Source organism: Rhipicephalus sanguineus, chromosome 1 (assembly GCF_013339695.2).
Source record: "Rhipicephalus sanguineus isolate Rsan-2018 chromosome 1, BIME_Rsan_1.4, whole genome shotgun sequence".
NCBI classification, from domain to species: domain Eukaryota; kingdom Metazoa; phylum Arthropoda; class Arachnida; order Ixodida; family Ixodidae; genus Rhipicephalus; species Rhipicephalus sanguineus.
In genome coordinates this window covers 210,596,760-210,623,118 of record NC_051176.1, presented here as the reverse complement: position 1 = coordinate 210,623,118, position 26,359 = coordinate 210,596,760, and the positions used below count along the sequence as shown (strand labels likewise).

The 26,359-nt window shown below is 49.5% G+C and overlaps 1 protein-coding gene across 1 annotated transcript in view; it reads left to right on the top strand.

The window, feature by feature from the left end:
• LOC119381388 (spidroin-1) overlaps window positions 1–23,352 on the top strand; it is a 49,895-nt gene extending 26,543 nt beyond the window's left edge. Inside the window, exons 4-8 of the mRNA XM_049412413.1 lie at window positions 805–1,014; window positions 1,141–1,624; window positions 1,784–3,465; window positions 4,522–5,013; window positions 23,203–23,352. Coding sequence (XP_049268370.1) covers window positions 805–1,014; window positions 1,141–1,624; window positions 1,784–3,465; window positions 4,522–5,013; window positions 23,203–23,352 — 3,018 coding nt within the window. The remainder of the gene's footprint in view (window positions 1–804; window positions 1,015–1,140; window positions 1,625–1,783; window positions 3,466–4,521; window positions 5,014–23,202) is intronic.
• The last annotated feature ends 3,007 nt before the right edge of the window (window positions 23,353–26,359 follow it).

Here is a 26,359-nt window from a genome sequence, read left to right as displayed (position 1 = left end):
TTATTTACATCTACATCGAATTTTTGCTCACGGACAACGCCGATTTTTCGCTCATAACCAAAGACGCCACCGCCGACCCAGACACCGACACCGGAATTTCTGCGAAACGAGTGCTATCGCGTTAATATGCGGCGGGTCGGACGGTCGCGATACTTTTCTCGTTCCAGCGACATTAAGACTCCCAGCCGTTCCTGTTGCGCCATCCAGCGGTGTGCGCGCGAAGTTCCATTGAGGTTATACCAATGGCGTTCCGGTACTAAAGTTCTGATTTACTTGCTGGCCCACGGAAATTTGTGGCGATGCGCAAAAGCATCTTGGTTTTGTGCTTGAGGAGCCTTTGTGACGCAGGCTACAATGCGTCGATCACCGAATAAATTTTTAATCTTTTTATTGAACAGAAACCGATAGATAAGCACAAAATTACTGAAATACGCTAAGAATGCTAATATCATTAATACATTCCTTATCAGTGGCAGCCGAATCAAAATACAGGTGACTTTCGGTTGTGCCAGGCATCCATAACGTAAAATCCTTACATTAACAGAATTTTTTATCCTATTGTGATTGTTCGTAAGGCTCGATGCCAGCCAATCATAATGTTGGACATATCGTGTTGGCAAAGACTACAGGCTAATGGCATACAGCACTTACGATGAGCTTTGTGAATTCGGTACCTGGTTTGTAGACACACATTCATTTTACTCAATTAGCTGATGATGGGAATGTCTTTCTGCGCTCACTGTAAACAATTTTCTGACCATGCGTTATTGTAATTTGTGCTTTTACTTTGTTTCATATGACTAGGTTCCAGGTTATGCGACAACGCTGTCAAAGCTTCCATTCACCAAGCTAGTAGACTCAGTGCCAACCGTGCTGCCCGGAGTTTCTGGTGTCTACGAGCAAGCTACCATTGTGAGCGCGCCGGTGCAAACGCCCACTATCGTGCAGAGCTTTCCTGTGGCAAAGACCATCAGCGGACACGCCAAAGTGCCTGTTGCACACATTGTACACAAGGTGCCGCTAAGTGCGCTGTCAAAGAAAGCGCATGCGCAGCAGCAAGTACCTGGCACAGCGCACGGCTTCCATCCCGTGTTAGTCCAAAAAGTGCCTGTCTCTAAACTCGCTCTGCATGTCCCGCAGTCGCACTACGTGATGCACACTGTAAAGCCGGTGTCTTCCATAGGAGTGCTAAAGACACCGATATATGCGGCCACCGGGGCTGGAGAGCTTTACCCGATAGACATCGACGGCAGCACCTACCAAGAAGATGATGCAGGCGGTGCAGAAGACGTGCAAAGCGGGGCCGGATATGGAAACGGGGACACTGCAGGTTCACAGAACGGAGAATCTCAAGAGGGTCAGTCTAACGGCGACGGTGGTGGTGTTAACGGAAATGGCGGTGCAACAGCATCACGTAATGGCGGTGCTTTTCAAAGGGGTCATTTCAACCGCGGCGGCGGTGGGGGCGGGAATTATGGCCGAGCAAACGGTGCAGCAGGAGGCTCTAGCAATAGCGGATTTAACGGCGGTGGGGTAGGAAAATACGGTCATGGAAACGGCGCCGCAGGAGGCTTTAACAATGACGAATTCAACGGAGGGGGCGGTGGCAGCGGCGGCAGCAGCGGTGTTGGAAATTATGGCCAAGGAAATGGTGCAGCAGGAGGCTCTGACAACGGCGGATTTAACGGCGGTGGGGGAGAAAACTACGGCTATGGAAACGGCGCCAGTGGAGGTTTTAACAATGGCGGATTCAATGGCGGGAGTGGCGGCAGCAGCAGCAGAGGTGGTGGAAATTATGGCCAAGGAAACAGTGCAGCAGGAGGCTCTGACAGCGGCGGGTTTATCGGCGGTGGCGGAGGAAACTACGGCTATGGAAACGGCGCCAGTGGAGGTTTTAACAATGGCGGATTCAATGGCGGGAGTGGCGGCAGCAGCAGCAGAGGTGGTGGAAATTATGGCCAAGGAAACAGTGCAGCAGGAGGCTCTGACAGCGGCGAATTTAGCGGCGGTGGCGGAGGCAAATACGGCTATGGAAACGGCGCCAGTAGAGGTTTTAGCAATGGCGGATTGAACGGTGGGGGCGGCGGCAGCAGCAGGGGCGGGGGAAATTATGGCCAAGGAAACGGTGCAGCAGGAGGCTCTGACAGCGGCGAATTTAGCGGCGGTGGCGGAGGCAAATACGGCTTTGGAAACGGTGGAGGAGCAGGTTTTATCAATGGCGGATTCAACGGCGGTGGCGGCGGCGGTAATGGTGAAAATTACGGCGAAGGAAACGGCGCTGTGGCTGGCTTTGGTGATGGTGCAGTACAAAGGGGCCACTCTAGCAGTGGAGGCGGCGGCAAGTACGGCGGCGGAAGCAGATTTAGACAAGGACTCGAAAACAGTGGAGAGGGATCTCAAGAAGGCTACGGCAACAACGTTCCTAGTGGAGGCAGAGGCTACGAAAACGGAGGCGGCACGCAGGGTTTTCCTCCCGGGCTTGGACACCCTGGAGGCGGCAACGGTGAGGGTCAAGACCGCAACAGCTACAGCAGCGCAGGAGCAGGTCCTCAGCCAGGCTTCGCAAACGGTGGCTACCAAGGGGGCAATGGCTTTTCTGGCGCAGCTGGTTCTGGATACACCAATAGTGGCTTTCAGGGTCCACAACAACATGCTTTTCCTCAAGCAGTAACTGGATTTAAAGACGTCCAGTTACTCACTCCATTAGCCGGAGGCCTCAGTCAGAAGCAGGGATATCAAGCAGCACAGCCTGTAGAATTGGTGTACGGGGGAGTGCGGGAAGGAGGGCTTCAAGCGCAGATTCAACAATATCCAGACATCCAAGGGCCAGAAGAAAGCATAGTGCGAGGGCAGGTCAACAGGAACGCTCAGGGAGCGGGTAGTCCCCGAGGAAACGAAAATCGCCAAGAAGGCTACAAAAACGGCTCTGGGTGGAAGCCTATCATTGACCCTAGATACAACGCAAAGTTCAATAGCGGTTCAATTCGCATAGGTGAATTTGGCAGCCGTTTACAAGACGCACCGCAGGGCGATAACGTGTTGAAAAATGTGTACGGTGGTGTACGTGCAAATGGTCATTCATCTTTTAACGGCGCTGCAGATGGTTTGGTGAATGGTGACCTCCAAGTAAAAGGCTCTCACCTTCAGTATCCGAAATATCGGTACAGAAATCAAGGATTCTTTGGAAAAAGTAACTTTCAAGGAAATGGGGGAGGAAGGAAATTGTCAGAAGGTTCAGGGGAAAGTTATTTTTCTACGCATTTTAATGGAAATGGTGGCGGGGCAGGAAACAGCGATTTCGGCAGCGACGGAAACAGCGAATTTCCAGCGAACGGCCGCACCAAGCAGTATAATGGAGGAGAAGGCAATGGAAGATCAAATCACTTTAGGAATGGCGAGGGCGTCGGAAGACAACAGAATGATTTTGAACAGGGCGAAGGCAGCCTGAGCAATGGTGATTCGGGGGCACGATTTCCTAAAACATCGCAACGGGGAAGCTTTCAAAATAATGGCAGGAATTTCGGACAAGCACTGCCTAGTGGACGGTTCAGAGGTAGAAAAAATGTTGGTGGACCCACACCTCCAAAGTTCTGTCCGAAAGGCGGCTGGAGGCCGATTATTAGGGAAGGGAAGAAAAGCCGAGTGAACAGTGCTCAGTGGTCTACGCAACAAATTCCAGAAGGCCAAAGAAATGGTTTCCGCCGGCCAAATGGTATTGAAGTTCCAGGGCAAACACAAAATGGAGACGACACGGTGCGTGGTCGCTACAGTACAGGACTGAATGGGCTTCAAGGCAACGGTGAAGTTTATGAAGGCCAGGGCCCTACAGGAAATGGCGGAGACAGCGGTAGTTATTTCCGGGGAACAGTGGGCCAATTTGACGTTGTAGGAACGTCAGATATGCTGGCAGAAATTGGTAACGGGGGTACCAATGCTGCTTTTGGCAATGGGCAATCTAATGGGTTTACCAGCCAAGGTTCACTTGGGCCGCTAAGCGGACCAAACAATGGAGGACATCGAAGCGTAGAATATAGCAATGGACAAGGTTACGGCGGCACCGAAGCACTTGAAGTGCCACGGCAATTTCTAAACGGTAGGGCGCAAGGAGTAGCTTTTTCTCAGGGATCAACATATTACGAAGGCGAGGAGCTTCCTGGCGAAGAAAGTTTCAAAAGAGAGGAAATTAAGAAATTATTCTTTCGTCCTGCAGGCAGGGAAGCAATAAAAGTGCCAAAGAGCGTGATTCTTTCCGGTCACGGGACCTCTCTGAAAAGGAGCAATAGATCAGAAACACCAGTGCGCGTTCTCATAAATATCGACACTTCTATTAGTCCTTCACAAAGAGTCACGACTAAAGAACAGCTAAGCCTTGAGCAGTTGCTCGCCACGTACAAAAGCGACGGCCAAAAGAATGTCCCTCTTGAACTAAGAAGTGTTCGAGGACACGGTTACCGTGACGTCTCCTTCAGCGAGACGGTTAACACACCCATTCAAAAATCCAATCCTGTTGATGTACGACAGCCAGAACTAGTCAAAACTGTGAGTGAAGGTGTTCTTGCGAAGGAGGTTAAGACGGAAAGCTCGAGTGATCTAAAGAAAGTTGTGGTACCTGAATCTGTCGAGATAATGACGTCGACAGAAGAAAGTTCTGAAGAACAGGACAATGACAATGCTCCACCGCCGGCCCCTGAACCTATTCGAAGCACAGATTCTGGCTTGCCTGCTAAAGAACTGTTCGTTTCCGACGCCGGCGTCGGTGCGTCGGCCGCTTTGGTTGAACCGTCGCCGACGAAACCTGATAGCATTTCGTCTGAAGAAGTTGGCGAGTCAAAAGAAAAAGATCCGCTGCCAGACACCTCAGAAGGTTCTTTAGATAAATCTGCCCTCCACGATACTCGTGGAGGCTTCGAGGTGTACTATGGTCAGAGGAGGAGGCCCATCAGCTACAAGCAGGACCGAATATCTTCGTCGTACTTGATTCCTGTGAGAGTTCCGTCGTCGCTCAAGTCAAAAGTCAGAATGTCAGGAAGGAGTTAAAACGTACCTGTAGATACTTAAGCCACGTCGAGTGTGTTACTGCGAAAGAATAAGAACGAAGAGTGTATGTTGCCGAGTCGAAGAGTAAGTGAACATTTAGGATATACCGCAGACTAATAAGACCTCAGTAGAGCGTTGTTGACACTAATCACAAGCTGGGAAATGAAGCTCATTTTGTGTTACTGTTATTCACGATCTATTACGGTTCATTGACACAATGCTGACGTTTATGATATTTTTGAAAATATTTTGTAGCATCTATTCACATCATTTCCATCAAATTCCTGCGAGGGCAAACCGTGCAGTGTGCCCGTTTTGCTTGGTTTCGCTACGTGCATAAGTAACCTTGTCAACATGAAGCAAACTCTGTTTTCATGCGCATGACTCAGCTAAGGACTCGAAAACCCAAGCAGTAAACACCTCCTCCCCTGGCAATGTCACCAGTAAGAACGCGAGTTATGCAAACTGCGGTGTACAGGCTCGTCGGGTGAGCACGGCTCAGCGTGGCCGCGCTCCGCGCAGCGCCAGGGCACCTGGCACGGCCGCGCATCGTAGCGAAGCGGCGCAGGCGCACGGGGTGCTTCGCGTCGTCTGCTACAGCGCTGGAGCGCGGTGCTCTTGCTTTGCTGTGAAATACAGCAAGAGCGGCGCATCCCTGCGCGCTTGCGCCGCTTCGGTTCAGTGCTCCGCCGCGCCTGATGCTTTGACGCTCCGCGGAGCGCAGCCATGCTGCGCCATGTTCACCATAAGAGTGGACGAGCCTGTACAATAGTGGTACTTCATTCAACAAGCTTTCCATCATACAGACAACGCGAGTATTCATGCAAACTGTAAAAAGAGTCGGGGACTCAAGCCCGTGTTCGATATCGCAAATTTTTTGCATGCTGTTACATTTGCCTTTTTCAACGCTGAAGACTCATCCATATTTGGAATGTTCGTTCTGTAAAGACTGTTGGCATGTGTCATGTGTCGTTAACATTATCAGCCCTGTTACTGTGGTGAACAGCAAGCGAAAAAAAAAAAAAAGACAGCCATAGACTTAATGGCAATATACGGCGGAAGTTAACTGCGTGATAAGTCTACAACATAAAGAAGTGTCATTTTCGTTGACCCTATGTTGGAAAACTACCGTGAACCTAACGCAGCGGATGTTAAACATCAGTTACCAGCACGGGTAGCTTTTTATTTTCCTTTTCATGATGAATAAGTTAAGCTACTTTATGTAGCGCTTAAGACTCCCCTCCCCCTTCTTTTATCCCTCTCACCTGTTAGACATACAAATAAAAATTATGTGATGCGCGTATGGTGTCAGTAACTTAGTTAATCAGCGAGCACTGTCATATTAAATGAGAGCAATGTCTACATTCCTCGAACCTGATGGACCTCATTTGGGTGTGCATATGACACCGCGGTCTTAACTATTCGCCGAAAACGAACGCCTAATGAGACAGCTGTTCCTGCCAGCATCTGAAGTGATAATACGACGAGGTCAGATGAATATGCGATGTTTACACTGCTACGTTTTTCTAGTAGTTTCTGTGATGCCAACACTTGCACTGGGGGTGCAGAAGGCAGCCGTTGGCCACATTTGCAGCTGCCGCCTCGGTTCAACATCAGAATAAAAGAAGTTGAACACCATCTACACTTCCCCGTGGGACAGTCGGAAGCAGTGGCCTACTGGTTTAACTGCACACGCATAACGCACTTTGAAACGCTGGTAGCACCGTGGCAGTTCGTTTCGCGTCCGCTGTTGCTCGTAAATGTCGACGCGAAACGTAAGGCACACATTTGCAGTGCTTTCTTCTAGTACAACAATGTAAACCGGGGCGAGTGTTCCATCAGTGTCCATTACCGCAGTTTCCGCTCGCAGTGCCGCCAGTGCAGCCATTACCATTGTCACGCCTCAAAAACGAGACAAGCCTACCTTATTACAAGAAATTTATCGCTAATGTAGAGGAAATTGCACCGAATAAGGAACGTCAGCCATAGATTCGCCACGTAAAGCTTCTCCGGGTCGAACTTATCCAAATGCACGTACAAATCGTTTTTATAGTTATGTATTGTTCAGGTACCATTACATTGTAGCGAGCAGCAGCATCTCCTGCAGCAGCATCTCAGTGTTGACAAGGTGGATCTAATATTTATTGGGTCCACCCTTTGTATACTGATATAACCTGTAAAGAACTAAAGAAAGATCACGGTTTGGTATTGGTGGTTGCATTTATAGCCTTTGTGACACGTGTGAATGTCGGGTGCGGGAGAGGGGGTATGCGGGGAGTGTCGTGTACATATATGCCCAGTTCCCACATTTGAGAGGGAAGACGTGACAGCTGTGAGTGGTGGCTTATATTTATTGCGCTGTGTAATGGAGCGCCCATCACGGAACCATACGTGTATTCGTTGATGTGAACGACTGCTTGTGGCTTCATGTGTGGAGTTTCCTGCTTCGTTGTGTGACCGAACCGCGCATCAGAGGAGCGCTGGAAACCGGGAAGCCGAAGGAGAAACAACGGCTCTCTCAAGTGGTGGACCCTGCCCTACCCTCAAAGCAAACGCTCCATTGTTCCCCATTGCAGACATTTTGTACAAATAAAGCAGCAGCAACTAACTGCTCTGATGGAAGCGTGTGTGTCTGTCTTTTCGAACTCATTATTACGTTGCCTTTTCTAAATGTATTAATGTATCAAATTATGATTGCACCCTTTGACAACAAACGGGACGGTAAACGAACGGAGTTATTCAGGAGCACAGCCACAACTTGAAAACAATCTGCTATACGTATACGTTCACAATGTATCGCACAGGCTAAAAAAAAAAAAAAAAATTGGGCAACGAGTTTGTGGGACGGTGGTTTCTTTCATCACCCGAGAAGCTACAACAAAAGCAAGGTGTGTGACCGGGCTGGTTGGTATTCCACATAGCTACGTGAACAAAGCGGGAGAAACACAAAGACAAGGCATAACGCACCGTATGCCGGTGCATTCATGTATCGTGTTAATAAATTTCACTGAAGCAAGATGTGAGTACGGGCTAGTTGGTATTCCATTTCAAATTGCGGTTACAGCGCAGGGGAAGACACGAGACAGGGACCGATGAAGACGAGCGCTGCCTACGTCGGTCCCTGTCTTGTGTCTTCCCCTGCGCTGTAACCGCAATTTGTAATAAATTTCAGTTGGAAGTCAGTCCTCGTCGGTTCCTTGCCTTTGTCTCCCGCGCTGTTCACGTAGCTAAGCTGCAACAGCTGTGTAAATGCCGTCAATCCGCATGACGCACTCGCGGCCATATGTTGCATTAAAGGGACACTAAAGGCAAATATTAAGTGTAGAGGCCTGGGCTAGTTGGTTATTATTCATACTGGCAGGGTTTTGCAGCGCGCGAACATAGGAAAAAAGGACAGTGTAGACAGAAAGAGCGCTGACTTCCAACTGACTTTATTTTGAAAAGTGGCAAAATATATGCGAGGAAAAGGAAGAAAGCAAACATACAGCCTAATCAAAGTCACTGTGATCGAAGCACGTGGAACGCATTCACCATTGCCTTAACGCCCGGCCAAGTATTCACGTTCTAACTGTGATAATGCAACTGATGGGGAGCTTACGCAGTTTTCACCTAGTGAGTGAATTATTTCTGCTTCGATGATCTCGCGGGTTAACTGATCCATGTGCCTTGCCTTTATCGCGCATCGATCGAAGAGGGGGGTGCAACCGCAATCCCGGCAATGGTGGATCCGTTCCACGTGCTTCGATCACAGTGGTTTCGATTATGCTGTATGTTTGCTTTTTATCTTCCTTTTCCTCGCATATATTTTGCCGCTTTTCAAAATAAAGTCAGTTGGGAGTCAGCGCTCTTTCTGTCTACTCTGTCCTTTTTTCCTATGTTCGCGCGCTGCAAAACCCTGCCACTATGGCAAATATTAATCCAGAAACCTCGTAGTGCTACTTTTGTGCCAAGGAAATGCATATTTTGAAATAAAATCACGTTTTAGTGGTCCGAATCGCTTTATCGCACTTCAAATCACCCGCCTGAAAGCGGTCTTTCTGAGGTCACTGTTGCCGTGCCCAACGTTGCCCGCCTTTACTGCGCGGCGGCGTGCACTGGCGGCGTACACTAGAGTCACTGTATATGCTACCTTTAGGTAGCAGAGTAGCGCATAGGTCCGGCTAGCAACCACAGCTATGCGGTGAAGTCGCACTGCATTTTTGCAGGCGACATGCCTACCGCGTCGGCGATAAACATGTCTGGCGTGTCGAAGGCCGGCGATAAACATTGGCTGTCGATGACTAGTGTTAATTGAGTGAGCTGCAGCCGCGGCGTCGATAAATACAAAAATTGGCCCGAGCGTCAGCTTCTCCGCAATGCATGGTTGCTAGCGGCGTTTGGAAAACAGATGCGCAACTCTGCTACCTAAAGGTAGCATATACAGTAACTCTAGCGTGCACCATTCGGGAATCCTGCAAAATCACATGCATGCGGCATTTTGTCGAACTTTTTGTCAGAGCGACAATCACGAGCGCGCAAAACACACGCGGCAGTACGCGATACCGAAACTACCACTGAGACGCGACCGCGTAAGCAAAGCAGGGCACCGGGCGAAGCGCAGTTCGGCGAAAACGGAACCTTTGAACCACACGCGCCGTTCCCCATGGCAACGCCAAAGCGGTTCTTTTTTCCGTGAATCAAACAGAAACGAACAAGCAGCATTTTATTACGTCTCTTGATGCACGGAAGGTTCTTTTTTTATTGCAGCTAGTTTGATTACGAGTGATTAATTGTAGTCGGACTCTCTCACGTCATCGGGATCATTTCCAAAATGTCCCGCTCGTGGCGTTCATCGTGTGATAGATTTAGCTTAATTTCTCGGTAAGTAGTGCACTGCTGTTGATAATATTGCCGTTTTAGACGTTGTCATACATTGAGCTTTCACTCTGACATAAATTGTTATTTGCCTTTAGTGTCCCTTTAAGCACGAGACTTGCTTTCTGCCATGCGCCTTAGGTGTGGTTTGTCCTGTTGAGAGTTCGGTTGCGCTGAAGTCCCTAGATTTTTCCTTTTTTTTAAGTAGCAACATCTTCCTCTCACGCGCCGCCGGCGTCTGCCGCCATGTTTTTCCTGAAGTACCTAGATTTGTTTGCGCCACCGGCGAATCTAATTGGGCGACGCTCTTTTCCGGTGGCCATGTTCTTCCTAACGCTGTTCTAGCTGTTCGCCCCACAGAGTCGCACGCATATAGCCAGGAGAGAAAGCGGCGGAGGTCCCCCGCTCACTTATGGCAGGGAGATACGCGTACGTGGCTCTGTAATTCTTCGAGGTTAGGAGGAAATAAATAAATAAATAAATAAATAAATAAATAAATAAATAAATAAACATGACTGCAGACGCCGGCGGCGCTTGAGAGGAAGTCGGAGGAGGAGGAAGATGTCACTATTGGCCTCGAGGCCCACCACTGCAAACGCCGGCGCCACCGTCGGCGTGACGTGCTTGGCAGGATCACGTGGTCTGAGCGGCCGCGTCGGCTGCTTGTGGAGCGCTGCCGCGTGCTTTGAAAACGAGTTTCAAGTCCCACATGCGCTGTGGTCTGTTCAAACACGGAAGTTTTCTCGCATTTTCTGCTCAATTGAAACCATTGTAATAGAGTGGCTGCCTCCGAAGGCGACGAACATGGGGCTCTACCGCTCGGTGCCGCAGTGCCGGGCTTACGCAACGGAGCCCAGTGTCAGCCTGCACCGGTAACCGCGGGACGAGAAACTGCGTGAAGCATGGGTTGTAAAGCTAAGAACCGGCAAGCAGCCATCGGCTATGAGTTTTGTGTGCAACAAGCACTTCCGCGACGAAGACTTTCGTTACTGCGTCTGGTCTGCGACGTTCGGTGAGTAGCAGACAGCGCGCACTGAGACGATGGCTCGCGCGCGCTTCCCGCCGGCAATTGATGCTCATCTGCCACAGGATGAAAAAGGAGCTACCTTTTACCACGTGCGATACCATCTCAAAACCCTCCCGTGCGACCTCTTGATCGTCGGCCTCGTGCTCAGCGTCCACAAAATCGGCTGCAGATGCGCAACTCATTGTTTAGATACGTTGAATTAAAAAACTCACAGGGTCCCTTATGCATTCGCCAAAGATGACTGGAAGGCGAAAGCCATCTTCTTCTTGTCAGTCGATGTATTGATTCTCCCGCGCCCTCCTCCAAAAGCGTTCTGCACCTAACGCGGTTTTGCACGGCCTCCATGACCGATCACGAAGGCAATGCAAAGCGACCATGACGTGTTACTACGGCACCATTGACGCCACGTTATGTGACGTCATAATGACGTTACATGTTTTTGGGGACCTGTGACGTCATTATGACGTCATATGGTCACGCCATCCCGTTACAATTATTTTTTGCATCACTCGTGTTGACGCCGCCGACGCGGGACGCCGACGGGCAATCTTCCTGTTTGATGAGGCATCTAGGGCTTTCGCCTTCATAAGTTACACGACATGGTCCCTTTGCATTGCCTCCGTGATCGGCCCACCAATCACGGAGGCAATGCGAAGGAACCATGTCGTGTAAATACGTCATCATGTGACATCACGTTACGTCACGTCATGGTGATGTCATAATGAAGTTACAAATTTAGGAGATCTCTGACATCATATGGTGACGTCATCACGTGGCGGTTATTTTTTGCGTCACTCGTCTTGACGCCGCCGACGGTCAATCTTCCCGTTTGAAGAGGCATCTAAGGCTTTCGGCTTCATAAGCTACGCGACGTTTGCTGGTGGACGTACATAACGAAAGAGTCAAATGCTGCGGCTGTATGCTGCATTTATGTTGGCAATAACATTTTTTTTTCAGTCAAGCTTGCGTTCCCCTGACGCAAACACATGCAAAGGGAACGATAATTAAGGAGCATTAAAAATGGAGTCGCATTTGCTCACGTTTTGTGTGAGCACGATACGAAACGAATGCACTGAATAAAGAAACAGAAGCAGCGGCATTTGCCCGCTGAGAAGACCGATCAATACGCAGTGCGAGACAACTTGTCAAATGACATTGAAACGCACACGAACTTAGACAATCGTCGGGACGGCACACCACCAAGTTGCCATGCGCACCGAAGCCGTAGTTGTAACGAAATTGTTTTTTAACTGCTCTGGTACTATACTCGCGGACAACTTTTCTTGGCATTGAAGCGAAGGCTACAGAGCCACAATGCACGTATCCTACCGCTAATGAATGTAGTCCCACAATTGCGTCCGTATTTTCTGCGTGAGATATATAAAATGCTCCTTCATTTTCTACATGTAGCTTTTTGTGACGGAACGCAGCGCACACAAGCGAGATATCTGCATTTCTTTTACTTTACACGTTGTCATTTTGCGTTTTTGCGTGCGTGAAAAGGTCGCGCCTTTTACCCGTACCTTAGACGCTAAGCAGCGTTTGCATCGAAGTGCAACGCTAGCCATCACACTCCACGGCGTTACGAGACGCGCGCCAAACCGGACTAATTCGCGTAGCAGTACATGTGCAGACGCTCCGCCCCCGTAGCTTTCGCTTCAGTGCCAAGAAAAGTTGTCGCCGAGTATAGTGTCCGTGCAAAAGTAGTTGTTTGTGTACTCACAAATTCTCATATCTTGCGGCCTAAAGTTCACAGCGCGGTGTCAAAACGCGCTCGTAGCAAAAGCGAAACCATCAGTACGAACATACATGCAGACGCTCAGAGATGCAGAGGCACCGTCAGTCGTCGCGAACCCGTGCAATCGCTGGCCTGAGGCTTCTTCCGGTTATGCTCCGTTTGGTTATACAGGCAGCCTACTCTAACGAATTATTTCACATAGTTCGCACTCAGCGAGTGACTACCTTTCACCAGGGGCGTAGCCAGAAATTTTTTTCGGGGGGGGGGGGTTCAACCATACTCTATGTATGTTCGTGCGTGCGTTTGTATGTGCGCATGTATATATACGCAAGGAAAACTGAAGAATATCGGGGGGGGGGGGGGGGTTGAACCCTCCCCCCCCCCCGCCTGGCTACGCCCCTGCCCTTCACACAAGAAGCCGGTTCAGGGGTCTCTAACGCGGTGACCGCGTGAAGCGGGTGTTCGGCTTTCTGCAAAGAGACAGCGACTGCAGACTATCTTGTGTTTTCAGTTCGTCGAAAATGATTATTTTGACAGTAAAGAACCCAGTTTCTTTCGAAAGTACTTACAGAAATGCCCTGGAGGGCTTCCGCGAGGTGTTTTTGTAGAGCGCCGACAGCAAAACCTATGGGGAGCGCGCCGGCGGTATCCTACCTAGCACGCAGTCGAGGCGCGTCCGATAGAGGGCGACTCCGTAACTCCTCGCCGCCAATACTTTAAAAAAGAGAGAACAATCTAGTGAATCTAATCCTACCTAAGCCTAAGCCAGGTGCGCCCCGATGGAGGGCAACTCCGTAACTCCTCGCCCCCAATACCTGCAGGCCCTTGCCGACTGCATGTGTTCCATGGCTGTGAATGAAACTGAATACTCAAGACCTCGTTGCGCTGGCTTTAGCCACTACAGGAAAAGATATACCCACAACATTATTGCGATAACAATTATATATGGACACCCGAGACGTATGTTTGCCGTCGCCGTCATGTTCCATATAAAGTCCAAGTCGGCGACATCGCCCCGCGAGTCGAGTGTTGTATGTACGCATGAACCCCCCCCCCCCCCGAAATTTTGATGAGTGGGGTGTTATACCGAAAATAAATAATGAAAATAGGTGTTTTTTCTCAAATAGTCAAGGCCTTCAGCAAGTGCCCCCCCCCCCCCCCACCCCCCCGAGTAAAATTTCTGACTACAGGCCTGGCAACTGCGAACTTTGATCAAAAGGGTGAGATAACGCGCGATCTCTGCAGAGGCCAGTAAACGGCCCATACCTTTGTACGTGCTGTGCTTTGTGGAGATAGGTTTGCGAAACGCTTACCCTACGAGGCGACCGTGAAGGGACGCGACGTTCTCCACTGCCGCAGCGAACAAGGACGCTACGGCCGGGTTCGTCGACTCCGGCACGGCGCAGAAAAGGCACTCGAGGCAGGATGTCAACAAACAACACGGGTTTATTAACCCAAGATGCAGCACAGTACGACAGTCACGGGCTTGCAGGCCGTAAAGGGAACTCCGCAAGACCGATCGAGTACGCTTGCCAGCGGCGCTACGACTATCACACAAAGGGCAGCAGCCGAGCACACGAACGAGAAGCCGCCTGCTAGAGCAGCGCGTCTACCTCTCGTGCCAGCCTGAGAGCATCTCACACGGGCAAGCAGGGTTGCCACTGACTTTCGAGTAAATGTCGCCAAACAACGAGCAGAAAGTCGCCAAAAGTCGCCATTTTTTTAGAAATTTCGCCAAAAAAGTCGCCATTCTAGATGTGTGCGGCATATCCTAGTAATAGGAAATTTCACTGATGTGTAGCTCCGTAGAATACAGTGCCATTCAAAGCCCTTAAAGTATCTTGACATTTCTCAATACCAGGCGCATCGCCCCTTCACCATGGGAGTGCTTGGTGCACCTGGTTCTCCGACTAGCCGCAAGATGTGCGCGGAGGCGCAAGTATGAAAGGATAAAACGCTCATGATATCCTTCCATCCCTGTCGGCTCGTTTCAAAGGTAAAGGTATGGTAAACCTTGGGCGAAAGCCGCGAAGGCGTTGTTTGTAGACAGCTTTACATCCCCTCATATGAAAAAAAGGATTAAGAGGTTTATTGAAAGTAGTAAGACAGAATTCTTACAGGTGTCGTTCATTAGTGAGTCTTATACCTTTCAGTGCGAACTAATATGATACCGGACGCCACTGTCTCTTTCATATATAATCACTTATATCTACCCGCGTCAATCCAGTGCGTTATAATTGAACAGGTAGACATTGTAAAATGTTATATAGCAATTGTTTTCATTGCACACGCTCACCGAGAACAGTAGAAAATGCCTGAATAAATAATTTTTTATTGCACGAACACCCGCGTATCCGCCCATCTTCGCTATACGAGCTCGATTAGGGGACACTGCAGCGGTGAATAGGTCGCCAAGCTATTCAGAAGTTGAGCTTTGGCGGAACAAATGGCCCGAACACACGACCAACCCGTCATCTAGCCCCTTCAGAAGCGAAACTTTAGCGAAGCTCTGAAGCATCTAGATGAATCTAGATGAATTGAGTTAGAAACATCTAGATGAATTGAGGAGATACACACGAGTTACAGGACGGACATACAGAACGGCACGTAATGTGCACCAGAAAACCCAGAAAAATACAGAGAATAGTGTCGCTCATTCGTTGGGAAGGCACTGAGCTTAGGATGCATAACTCAGTGGAGACCTAAGCTGAAAATCGCCAAAAATTCGCCATGTCGCCATTCATAATTTTAGGTCGCCACGGGCCTCTCAAATTCGCCAATTTGGCGAAAAGTAGCCACCATTGGCAACCCTGCGGGCAAGCCCGCGCCAGACCGAAGCGAGCTCAAGGGGGAAGGGGGTTGTCACTGGCGGCCAATGAGGAACAGCGTTGCGCAGTGACGTAAGCTAGCTTGGTGGCGTGCGTGAGCATGTGAGCATGTGGAGGCATGCCCGGACGCGTGTCCGCGCGCCGGGAGGCCGACGCATGGCTCGCACCAGACAAAGAGGCCTGGCGCTGCCGATTAACGGCGGTCCCCGGCGCTCGAGCCGCGCGGGGCCAACACACGCGCTAGCTGGGAACGAGGCGCCAAAGGGGAGGGCGCGCTCGATTCCCACAGCTTCCACCGCTTACTTTGCGTTGAAGCGAAGACAGCACGAAAACCACTTCGCTCATTGCAACGGCCGTATTCCCATTTGCCAGCGTTTTGCAGAGTTACACCAGACCGGATCCTAAAGGAGTTAGCTGCTAGCCTTACTTCGTATAACATTCAAACTTGTTGTTATCGCATTAATTGCTTCGCCCTTGAGGCGACACTGTGGCTTTTTGTGGCAAGCTGTTATTTAAATGGGAGAGAGAAGTACGTGAGTCTATCGTGAGGAGACTAGTTTTTTTGTACAATTTCTGCGTTTTACGAATTCATTCGTGCTGTTATGATTTACTGTGTGAGAATTCAGTGCTAGAGTAAAATTGGGGTGTGCTTTTAAAACGTTCCTGGCATTTTTAATTCCATACGCGAGAAGTAGACTGCCTTATTATTTGTGCTAATTAGCAAGGTATCTCTGATGGACATTTTCTTGCATTTGTTCATAGCCACGTTATTGTCTTCAGGTTTCGGAGGGAAAAAAAAGTAATCTCGTATTTAGTTTAGCAAACTAAATAAATTTTATCAAGTGTTGCTGAAATAACTATTCCACTTGTCATATAACAACACATTTTGTGGTAATTCATAACAATCTGTCCGTTCATAAAAAAACAACAACTGTTCTCTCCATTAAGATAAAGAGGAACTCTAGTTGTGCGGAAATCAATACATAGCACGGGTATTCGTTTTTCTGCACAGGTGTAGTTGTGCGGTAATTGTTAACATGTAAACGAACGGGAAAAAAATTCGGCGCTACTACATCTGTATAGGAAGTGCAGGTAAAACGAATAGCCCTCACGCATCTCATATATGAATGTTTTTGGCAGCAGAAGACTGATAAACAGTTTCGGCTCTGGTCAAGAGAGCCACCAACCTAAGCACATTAATGCCAAATAAATCGTTTCAGGAAATCGTGCTTTGAAGTTCAGGTGCTTTAAAAAGCAACGGAGAATATTCCGAAAGAACTCCATCTCCCATTATCTTTCGTGAGGCTGCGCTGCGAGGACGACGGAGCTGCGCGTGACACACCCTTCTTTTACAGCGCAGCTTCGTAAAGCGTTCGGCACGTGCTCTCGGAACGCAAAGGCAGAGTCGCAAAGGGAAGATTTTCCAGGTTTGCTCCAATTACTGGCACAAGAAAGCGAAGCAATAGGGGACATTCGTAATACTTTGTGCTCCGGCAACACTAAGCGTGTCCGCCATTTTTTGGTGGACTCAGTCGTGGAATCGTCTGCTGGCGCCTAAGGAGAGGCTACGGAGAGGCTGAGCAGCAGTCGCTCGCGGAGCTTTCGGACCACGAACACGCGGACGCTTTCTTCGACATCCAGCGCCGAATGGTCGGCGTATCTAACTAGGGACACCACCCACTTCTGACTATACGCTGCCGTCGACTCTCTCTTTTTCTTTCAAAATAAAGTTTATTCCTTCCTTCCATTCTATGGTACAAAGAAGTTTCGGATGGGGAAGAGGAGAGCACGTCCACAGAGTGCTCTCGGCTCCCTGTATTCGTCCCCGAGTGACGCATGTCCATCCAACACTTCAACATCGCAAGAGGGGAAAGCCACCTCATCCACTCCTGCTTTCAAGAGATGCACACGATTCTTTCAATGTTCACTGTGAAGAACGTTCGATTCATTCAACGACTGTAGCGGTCTGACTGTTAATATTTCTAGTTGCTTAATTGTGACGTCGTCGCCAATCGCTTTTCGATCTTTTTATCTAATTTTCAGTTCCTGCTTCACTGAGTTATCACCCTGGTATAGCGCTGCCGCATAAAAAGGAACAGGATGTAAAAACCTTGCATATGCAACGATCACTCCCCGTAGAAACGAAAAAGAACAAAAGATGTGGACTTGTCTATGAGTTCGTTGTTCATTGAAAGAAAAAACGAATATATATACGTTATTCGTATTCTTAGGATATTACCCTGCCTGCGGAAAGAAAAAACGAAACCTGGTCTCACCGAGATTTGAATTCGGATCGCTGGATTCAGAATCCAGTGTGCTAATCGTTACACCATGAGACCAGGGGCGTAGCCACGTTAGGGCACACCGGGCCCGTTCCCCCCCCGAAATTTTTTTTTTGCCATAGCATACAGAGCAGAAAATGACACTCGACCACATATGCCTGCTCGTCCCCACTACAGATCAAGGAGGTGCCCACCCCGAAAAAAATTTCTGCCTACGCCCCTGCATGAGACCACACACTTCCGACGCCGGGAATCGAACCCGGGCCTCCTGGGTGAAAGCGAGGTATCGTGGCCACTGCACGCCGAAGATGAATGGCGGTGGGACATATGGGCTAAAACTGGCGTCACTCGTAAAACGATGTATGTCGCTCTGTCTCGCATTTAAAAGTAAGGAGGAGGAATAAACGTTTATTGCACAAAACGGTATTGGGGTGCTAGTCCCGCGTCTACTCTAGGTGGGAGGTCTCCTCATTCCAGGAACCCTCTGGCCTTCGCAGCCTCCTTGGCCCTGGCGACGAGACGTCGTTGTTGGTCCAGGCCCTCTGAGGCGAGCTTGGCCTCCCACGTTTCGAGAAGGTCCTCGTTTTCTTGAGCGGCGTTACAGGCATTCGGCGAAGGCGTTGTGTCTGTCTGTATATTGCACGGGCACGCGAGGATCATGTGGGCCAAGGTATCAGGTACGCCACAAATTGGGCAGAGGTAGTCGTACGTTGGGTACACTCTGTGCATCAGTATACCAAGTATACCGTGGGTGTAAGTGTTGCTCTGCAGTCTTCTTAGTATGGTGCTGTCCTCTTTGTTGAGCTTTGAATGTGATGGTGGGTACTCTCTGCGTTCTAGCCTTTGGTGCTGCTGTATTGCAGAGTATGTGATGGGTACGGACTCAGCCTCCGCGGACGCAGTCCCAGTGTCTGGAAAGTGGGAGATAATAGCCCGGAAGGCGTGATCGCGGGCTGCGGCGTGTGCCGCCTCAATCCCCTCCAGCCCCTCGTGCCCAGGAACCCATGTCACACAGGTGTACAGCATCAAAGTGCCGCTGCGCTTCAATATCTTGAGTGCTTGTACAGACACGCGACCTTTGGTGTAGTTTCGAGTGGCTGCTTGCGAATCTGTGAAGACGACAGCCGCATCTAAGCACGTGGTGGTTGCTAATGCGATTGCTGCCTCTTCTGCAGTTTCTGGGTTTCGGGCGTGAACTGTGGCAGGTGCGAGCTCTACGCCCCGAGAATCTACGACGCTCAGAGCATAGGCGTTTCTGTCGCGATATTTGGCTGCGTCTGTATATCTGGCGTCCGGATCATGGCTGTGATTTCGTCGTAGAACATTCACTCGGGCCTGTCTTCTTTGCTTGTGATGCGTGGGGTGCATGTTGCGCGGGATTCGTGCAATGCACAGAGTTTCGTGGATGTTTGGTGGAATTCGTTCTTTTCTGTCCGTGTCTGTGTCGGCTACAAAAGTTTCGCCGTAGTTTAGCTGTCGAAGCACTGATCTTCCAGTAAGCGATAGCTTTAGCCGTTCTAGTTGACTAGCCTTAATTTGTGCGCTTCGGCTAGTTCCTGCCAGGTGTTGTGTAAGCCCATCTTGATAAGTTTCGCAGTTGAAGCCGTGAATGGGAGCCCCAAAGCGATTTTTGTGGACTTACGTACGTATTAGGATGTTGAGCTTCTCCACGTCTGCATTCTTCAGCGCGAGATAGGGAGTGCCATAGGTTATTCGACTGCTGAGGAGAGCTTGCATCACACGTAGCGTGTCTTGTTCTTTAAGGCCGCTTCTACGGTTCACAATTCTCCTGACGAGATGCGTTAGCTGCGACAGCGTGCACTGTAGTCGAGGGAGTGTGGCCGCCCCGGACCCATCTTTGTGGATGTGGAGCCCCAGCACTCGTAACGTTTCCACTTTTGGGATGGGCTTTCCGTTGAGGGTGACGCTGGGATGGGGTTCGCGGCTGGCCGTCCTCTCGTTCTGGACTTCAGGATGAGGTGTTCCGACTTTTCGGGAGCGCATCGGAAGCCACATTTTTGCAAGTACCTCTCGATGGTATCTATCGCTTCTTGTAGGCGCATTTCTTGCGTTCCGGTATTTGAGGCCCTTGTCCATAACGTGATATCGTCTGCATAAAAAACATGTAGTAGGTCTGGTATAGCGTCGAAGAGGCTGGGTAGTTTGATCAAGGCAATGTTGAATAGCAACGGCGAAATGACCGAACCCTGCGGAGTACCTCTGCTCGGTAGTCGGAAAGTGTCGCTGCGGAGGTTGTATACTCCCACTGTGGCCGCGCGGTGCGTGAGAAAATTCCTCACGTAGTTGTATATCCGCGACCCGCAGTCCAGGTGTTCAAGATTGCAGAGAATAGCGACGTGACTGACGTTGTCAAAAGCTCCCTTTATATCGATGGCTACAATTGAAGATGGCTACAATTGAAGAAGGAAGATGTCTTGCGTTGATAGGTGTTGCCCGAATCCGAACATTGTGTTCGGAAAATATCCCTTGTCTTCGAGGTACGGAGTTAGCCGGTTGTGTACCATGCGCTCGAATAGTTTCCCTACGCACGAGGTAAGGGAAATTGGTCTCAGGTTCTCGATGCTAAAGGGCTTGTTGGGTTTGGGGATCATGGTGATCTCCGAGTGTTTCCAGGTAGCCGGTATTTCTCCGCTTTCCCAGCATTCGTTGAAATACTGGAGTAGGGCTTCGGTGGCCTGCTGCGGAAGGTTCCGGAGATGCTTATTGAGAATGCGATCCTTGCTTGGGCTGGTGTTTCTGGTGAGTGTAGATCAGGGCCGTACCCAGGAATTTTTTTCGGGGGGGGTTTGCGTGTAGAACGGCTGCCATTTTTTAAGATTTATACTGGCTTATTTTCGTGAATAAAACAAGTACATCGCTTACTTGTAATAATTCGATGGTACTTTTCAATTATTTGTACCCAAATAAAGAAATTGGTATGTCAACCTCAAATTCTGGTTAAAGCAAGAAATAAGTTTGGACAATAGCACCACCAAAGCCGGGGACACCGCGACTGACGGCTCCTGATGAAGTAACACAATGTAACCGCGGTACAAAAACGGTATGTATGTGTTACAAGCTGCCACTCTAGCGTCGCCAGCGCGAAGTCGGCGACGGGAATGGCAACAGGTTAGGTCGTTCCGTACGTAAGCAGAGACAGTGAAGAGATCAGAGACGTGTGTGGGGAAAAACAAAACTCTAGTGATATTGCAGCACTGCAGAGGAATCTAGGAATATTGCAGAGGAATCTAGTACAACACTTAATACCAACTAACAAAATACATATGAAATCAATAAATCAGCTTACAAGAGAGAAGTATTACAAACTACACAAAACTAACCAACAATAAAACTACAGATGAGAAAGTCTGAAGGTATAAACAGGTGAAGGGATACCTGTGATGACCGGCAGCGTTGAGTCCACGACGATCGGATGCGAGAAGTCAGAGAGAGTTCTGGCACAACTGCGATGTCGGCGGTGTTGCAGCGCTGGTGTTTCCGGGAGGCTAGTGCTTGAAGCCGATCTCGGGCAGGTTGAGCTTACTCGAGATTCAAGTAGCGATGCCTACGTTACAGACGTTAATTTCGCGTCACAACTAGACGAATGGCTAAGTTTAGGTGGCCAGCCGATACGGAGCCACAACCACTTAAGGGATACTCCGTCCGCTTCATCGGTTCGAACTTTCTTGAAGTAAGACGCAAGACTCCTTTGCTTCGTTGTTGCAGAGTGTCTTTTCATTTTGCTGCCGCAATCCTGTGCACGCACACAGAAGTGGCCAGTGGCTCCAAAAAGACGTTTGCGACTGCTTCGACTGCCTGGCGTGAACGGCGGGCGATGTTTTCTTCCTCTCTTATCCACTTTACAGTGGCTAGAATGTAGAAGTGTGATGAACGCGCCGGCTCCCGCGTGGCGCATGTGTTTACTGAACGCCGCTACAGCTGGTGTGCATGCAGGCCCATTATTGTACTCCCGCTGCAGCAAACTGGATTAACGCTACTTAAAGACCTTTTCACAGAAGACTCCATGGGCACTGCATACTCCCCTTAATATACGTGAACCCCCAAGAATGCACTGCCGAGACATTTGCACTCCCGTGGTACAGTCCAGAAAGGAGGTGTTGCTCCGTTCCTGTGAAAAAGTCACCTTTTCACAGACGGCTCCCTGGGCGCCTGCATAATTCTCTCTGGGCTGCGCTAATTAAATAGCCGTGACCCCCCAAAAATGCACTTTGTAGACTGTGACGTCAGCCTCTGTACTCCCGCGCGCAGCCCAGCTTGGCGGCGTTCTTTCTCTTCTGTGAAAGTTGACCGCTGGTGCCGGACTGTGTGCCGGCTGTATCCTCGCTTTGTGCGCTTTGTAGGGAGGCGCATATACCTTCTGTGTACAGAAGAGGTAGATTTCCTTGCGTGTGGTTAAGGTTGTTCGAAGTTGCTCGGATATGCCAGTCTTTCAGTAGATGTCATCTTCGATGATTCGTTTCGGTGGCGAGGACTACAGTTTGAGAAAAGCTTACCCTGCAGCCTGCGTCCTCGGAATGCGCCGCTGAGTTTTTCCGCTTAGGGGTTTCGTTCCCTGGCAAATTTGCGCACGTCGTGTTGGTGTTGCCGTTGCTGTCGAACTGTTTACCTTCACAGAAGGAGACGCGCTTTTCGTAGGAACCCAAAGCCTACACGTGCGGTCCGCACAGACGGATAACTTCTCCAGCGGCAATGCACAAGGAAAGCATCTGGAATCAATAAAGGAGCTGCTACGGGGTGAAAGACTCGAAGGAACGCGAGGGCGAAGTGCAAAGCTGTACAAATAGGGCAGGTGCGCGTGCGGGGGAGGGAGCGCTGAGGTGTTCTGGTAAAAGGGTAGGTTTGAAGAAAGGAAGAAGAGGGAAGCAATGCCAGGAAAGTTGCAGTGTAACTTTGGCAGCTGGTGGTCGCTGTGAAGGCGCGTGAATATTTTAGTATCACCCGAAAAGTTAAAGCATCAAAAAAATTTCGGGGGGGGTCAGAACCCCCTCAACCCCCCCCTAGTTACGGGCCTGGTGTAGATAGTGCTGCGCAGAGTTCAGCCTGCGTAAAGGGTTCGTCAAGTTCGGGGTTTGGTTTTCCACTGTAGGCTCTGTCGTGTGCCGTCGTGGTTATGGGTGGGTCTCCACACAGCTTCTTCTGAACCTCTCGAAGGAGGTTCTCCTCTGATCCGGCGTAGTTGTGTACGAGCCTGCAGAGGTTTTGTCGCTGTTGTGTCCTTGTAGGTCCGCTGTCGAGGAGAGCACGAAGGATGTGCCACGTTTTCTTTGTGCTTAGAGTTCCCTGTAGTGCGTCGCAGAATGCATATCAGTTCTGTCTTCCTAGCTTCTCCGCATATTCCTGCGCTTGTTCAGTGAGCAGGGCGATTCTCTTCTTGAGTTGCTTATTTAGCTTCTGTCTCTTCTATCTCCTGAGAAGAGATCTTCTGGCTTCCCAGAGATGGAGGAGGTGCGTGTCAACGGCTGGCGCTTCCTCATTCAGCTGGATTCTCTTGATGTGACGTTCCGCCGTGTCGAGGACCTTCTTCATCCAGTCGTCTATGTTCTCGATGGTGGTCTCAACATTTAGATCATCTCTGAATAATTTCCACTCCATTATTTGGGCAGTGCCTATCCTGGCGGGCTTGCGAGTGTGAGCTACGGCTAATTGGATGATGTGGTGGTCGCTGCCTAGGGTTTCTGGGAGACGGTTCCACTCTGCCGAGCGCACGTTTAGCGTGAACGTGAGATCTAGGTTTGTGTCTCTGGAGACACTGTTTCCTACCCTTGTTGTCTGGAGTGGATCGTTCCACAGAGTTAGTCTGTGCTGCTGAGCAGTGTCGTGTACTCAGGCGCCTTTCTTTGCGGTGGTATGGTAGCCCCAAGCTGTGTGAGGGGCGTTGAAGTCGCCCATTATAACGACTTGATGACCATCGGCGCGTTTCTTCAGTTCTCGTACCAAGAGGTCGAAGTCTGGCAGTTGGTCCTTTGGGGGGCTGTACGCGCTCGCAACGATGAGACTCTTGTGCGATTTCCTTTCTGGTATTACTTCTGTCACGGTATGTTCGATAAGTGTGTTGACCGGTTCCAATTCCTGTACCGTCAGATTCTTTTTTGTGAGTATTGCCGTGCGCTTTGTTTGAACGTGAGCGTTGCAGCCTTGTAGCCGGACGTTCTGTGTATTTGTTTCTTGTAGTGCTATAAGGTCAGGCGGGTCTTGCTTGACAAATTCTTGTAAGGAAGCATAGCGTGGACGGTAGGAACGATAGTTCCACTGCCAGATGCGGAGAGTTGAGAGCGTGTTTGTCGTCCTGTGATTAGGGACCGCCATCTTCGATCTGTTCTGGTCCCCCCTGGCACTCGCGGAAAGGTGAAACTGAGCGAGAAGTACTTCGGCCATTTGCTCGTGCCCGCTTCCTGTCAGGATGAACGTCACTCAGTGAGGCGTTGAGGTGCTCTTTGGTGACGTAGGTCTTCTTCACGTATGCTATAAAGTTGTTTAGCTGCGCTGCAAGTCCGTCCATTTTGGCGTCTAACGTGGTAATCTTGTTGGTCACGCTTGCGGCGAAATTTGCTATTGCTATACCTGTACAATGTTCTCAAATGTATAGTGTGAAGTGTAGTAAGAAACAAATAAATAGCAAGAAAAAAATTAATATCGCGTAGAGCGGCACATGCATTTGGAACAAAACCGGGAGGTGGCTTTCGAAGAGGACGAAGACGACTTAGATCGCTGGTATGCAGTTATTATTATTAATTGTTTTTGAGGGTGTACTTAGCCAATCTCCTTTGTTTGTTTGTTTTCACGTTCCATTCCTCTGCTAACCCATGTAACACAAAACCTCTAAAAGACGTCTCGAAACTGCTACGGACGGCTATAGACGTCTTGGTTTACGAGAAGATCAAGAATAGACATTTTTGCAAAATAAAGCACTTGCCTCTCAAATATGCCTGCGTACTGTTTATTACCGTTTTCAACAGCTACGACATAGCCAGAGCGTATTCTGCCAAAGAAGTCCACAACGTCTACTTTGAGACATTTTTAGACATTCTGGGGGAAAGTGCGCGCGCAACGACTATATAAATGATTCTTCAAATGTTTTGTCCACGAGCGCAAAGACGCCAAAACGGCATGTCTAAAGAGCGGTGACTGTCGCTTTAGTGAAAGAAGAGACGCAGAAAACAAAGCCCTCAAAATAATTGGTTTCGCTCCGCAAGGCGCGTTTCTATCAGTAGTTTGGTAAGTATATTCTTTTCAAGCCAAGGCGGCTAAGGCCGCGCAACGCTCGCGCAACAGCGAACGACAACAGAAGCAAACGCAGGCAAGCCAGGCAAGCATGCTACTGATGCTACGCAGTCGGAGGCTGGAAGTGGGTGTTGTCGAAGCGCGCATGTTTACCCCTGCATTCGAGAACATCTTTTCACTCGACGCTCCACCTTGACTCAATGTCGATGGCAGATACACATATTGGCAGGAATGTTCACTAAATATTGAGCAATAGGCGGGATTATTTTGTGAGAACCGTTGTGTCTTTTCTGTTGAATGGTGACGCTGTGCTCAGCTCGGTCAAGTGAAGGGTGAGGCTTGTTTCATAATACTTGTTCCTTCCTCCCCCTTTCCCCTCTTCCTCCACTAGTTCGCGCCAGCCGCCAGTTCGCGGCGGCAGCGGCGGCTCGATCGGCAGCAGAGCTAGGCGACGGCCGGCGGTGATTTGCGTTTTGTGTAGCGTTGTCAGCTTTTGTTTGTGAACGGATGAACGGATTACGGGCTGTTTGGCATCAAGTAACGGTGATCATACTGTCTGTCGCATATTTTCCATCAGTGTTTGGTGAAACAAGCTTTACTGTGCTTTTTGCGACGGTACGTTCGTCGGTACGTTCGTTTCAAGAAGCGATTGTTCTGCTCACCACCTTCGTTGCAGCCAGACAAACAGCTAAGAACTTGTGCACGTTCGGATAGAGTGCTTTCTTCGGTAAGTGCACCTGACCTTTCGTCGTTTTTACTGAAAGGTTTTAGCATTGTGATTAAACTGTGAACAGTTCTTTGCTAAGTTGAACCGCGTGGTCGAACGCGAAACTATAGTATACGCGCCCGTGCGAATCGTAAGCCAGACTGACTCGCCCTATTTTGACTAATTATGTTTTGCGCGTTACAGCTCGTGGCTCCACGCACGCACGCTAGTGACAGGCCGACATAGTTTAGGCAAGCATGCTTACAACTACGCCGGCCTGTCGCTGACAAAGTGCAAAGCTTCTACCGTAGGCGCCTCGCCTGTAGGTGCGGTTATGATTGATTGTCGTTTCTTAATACATGACAGCATTTTATCATATCTGTAATTGGAAATGATGCTTTAGAGTGACTTGATGATCTGTTATTTGTTGTAAATCCTGCGTAGCTTACTTGCTTTCTCTGTATGCAGCTTTTCTTCACTGCTGTTTGTGCAAGATATTGGGCCTGAGACCACGCCAGCTAATGCGGAAGCCAGTGCAGTTTTTTTGACGAGACTTGGAGTGCATTCATGCAGAATTTTATTTACGTCGCTGCCGTGCCACTCAGCTTCACCTTGTGCGGTCACCTTCCGACGTGTTTTGTGCCA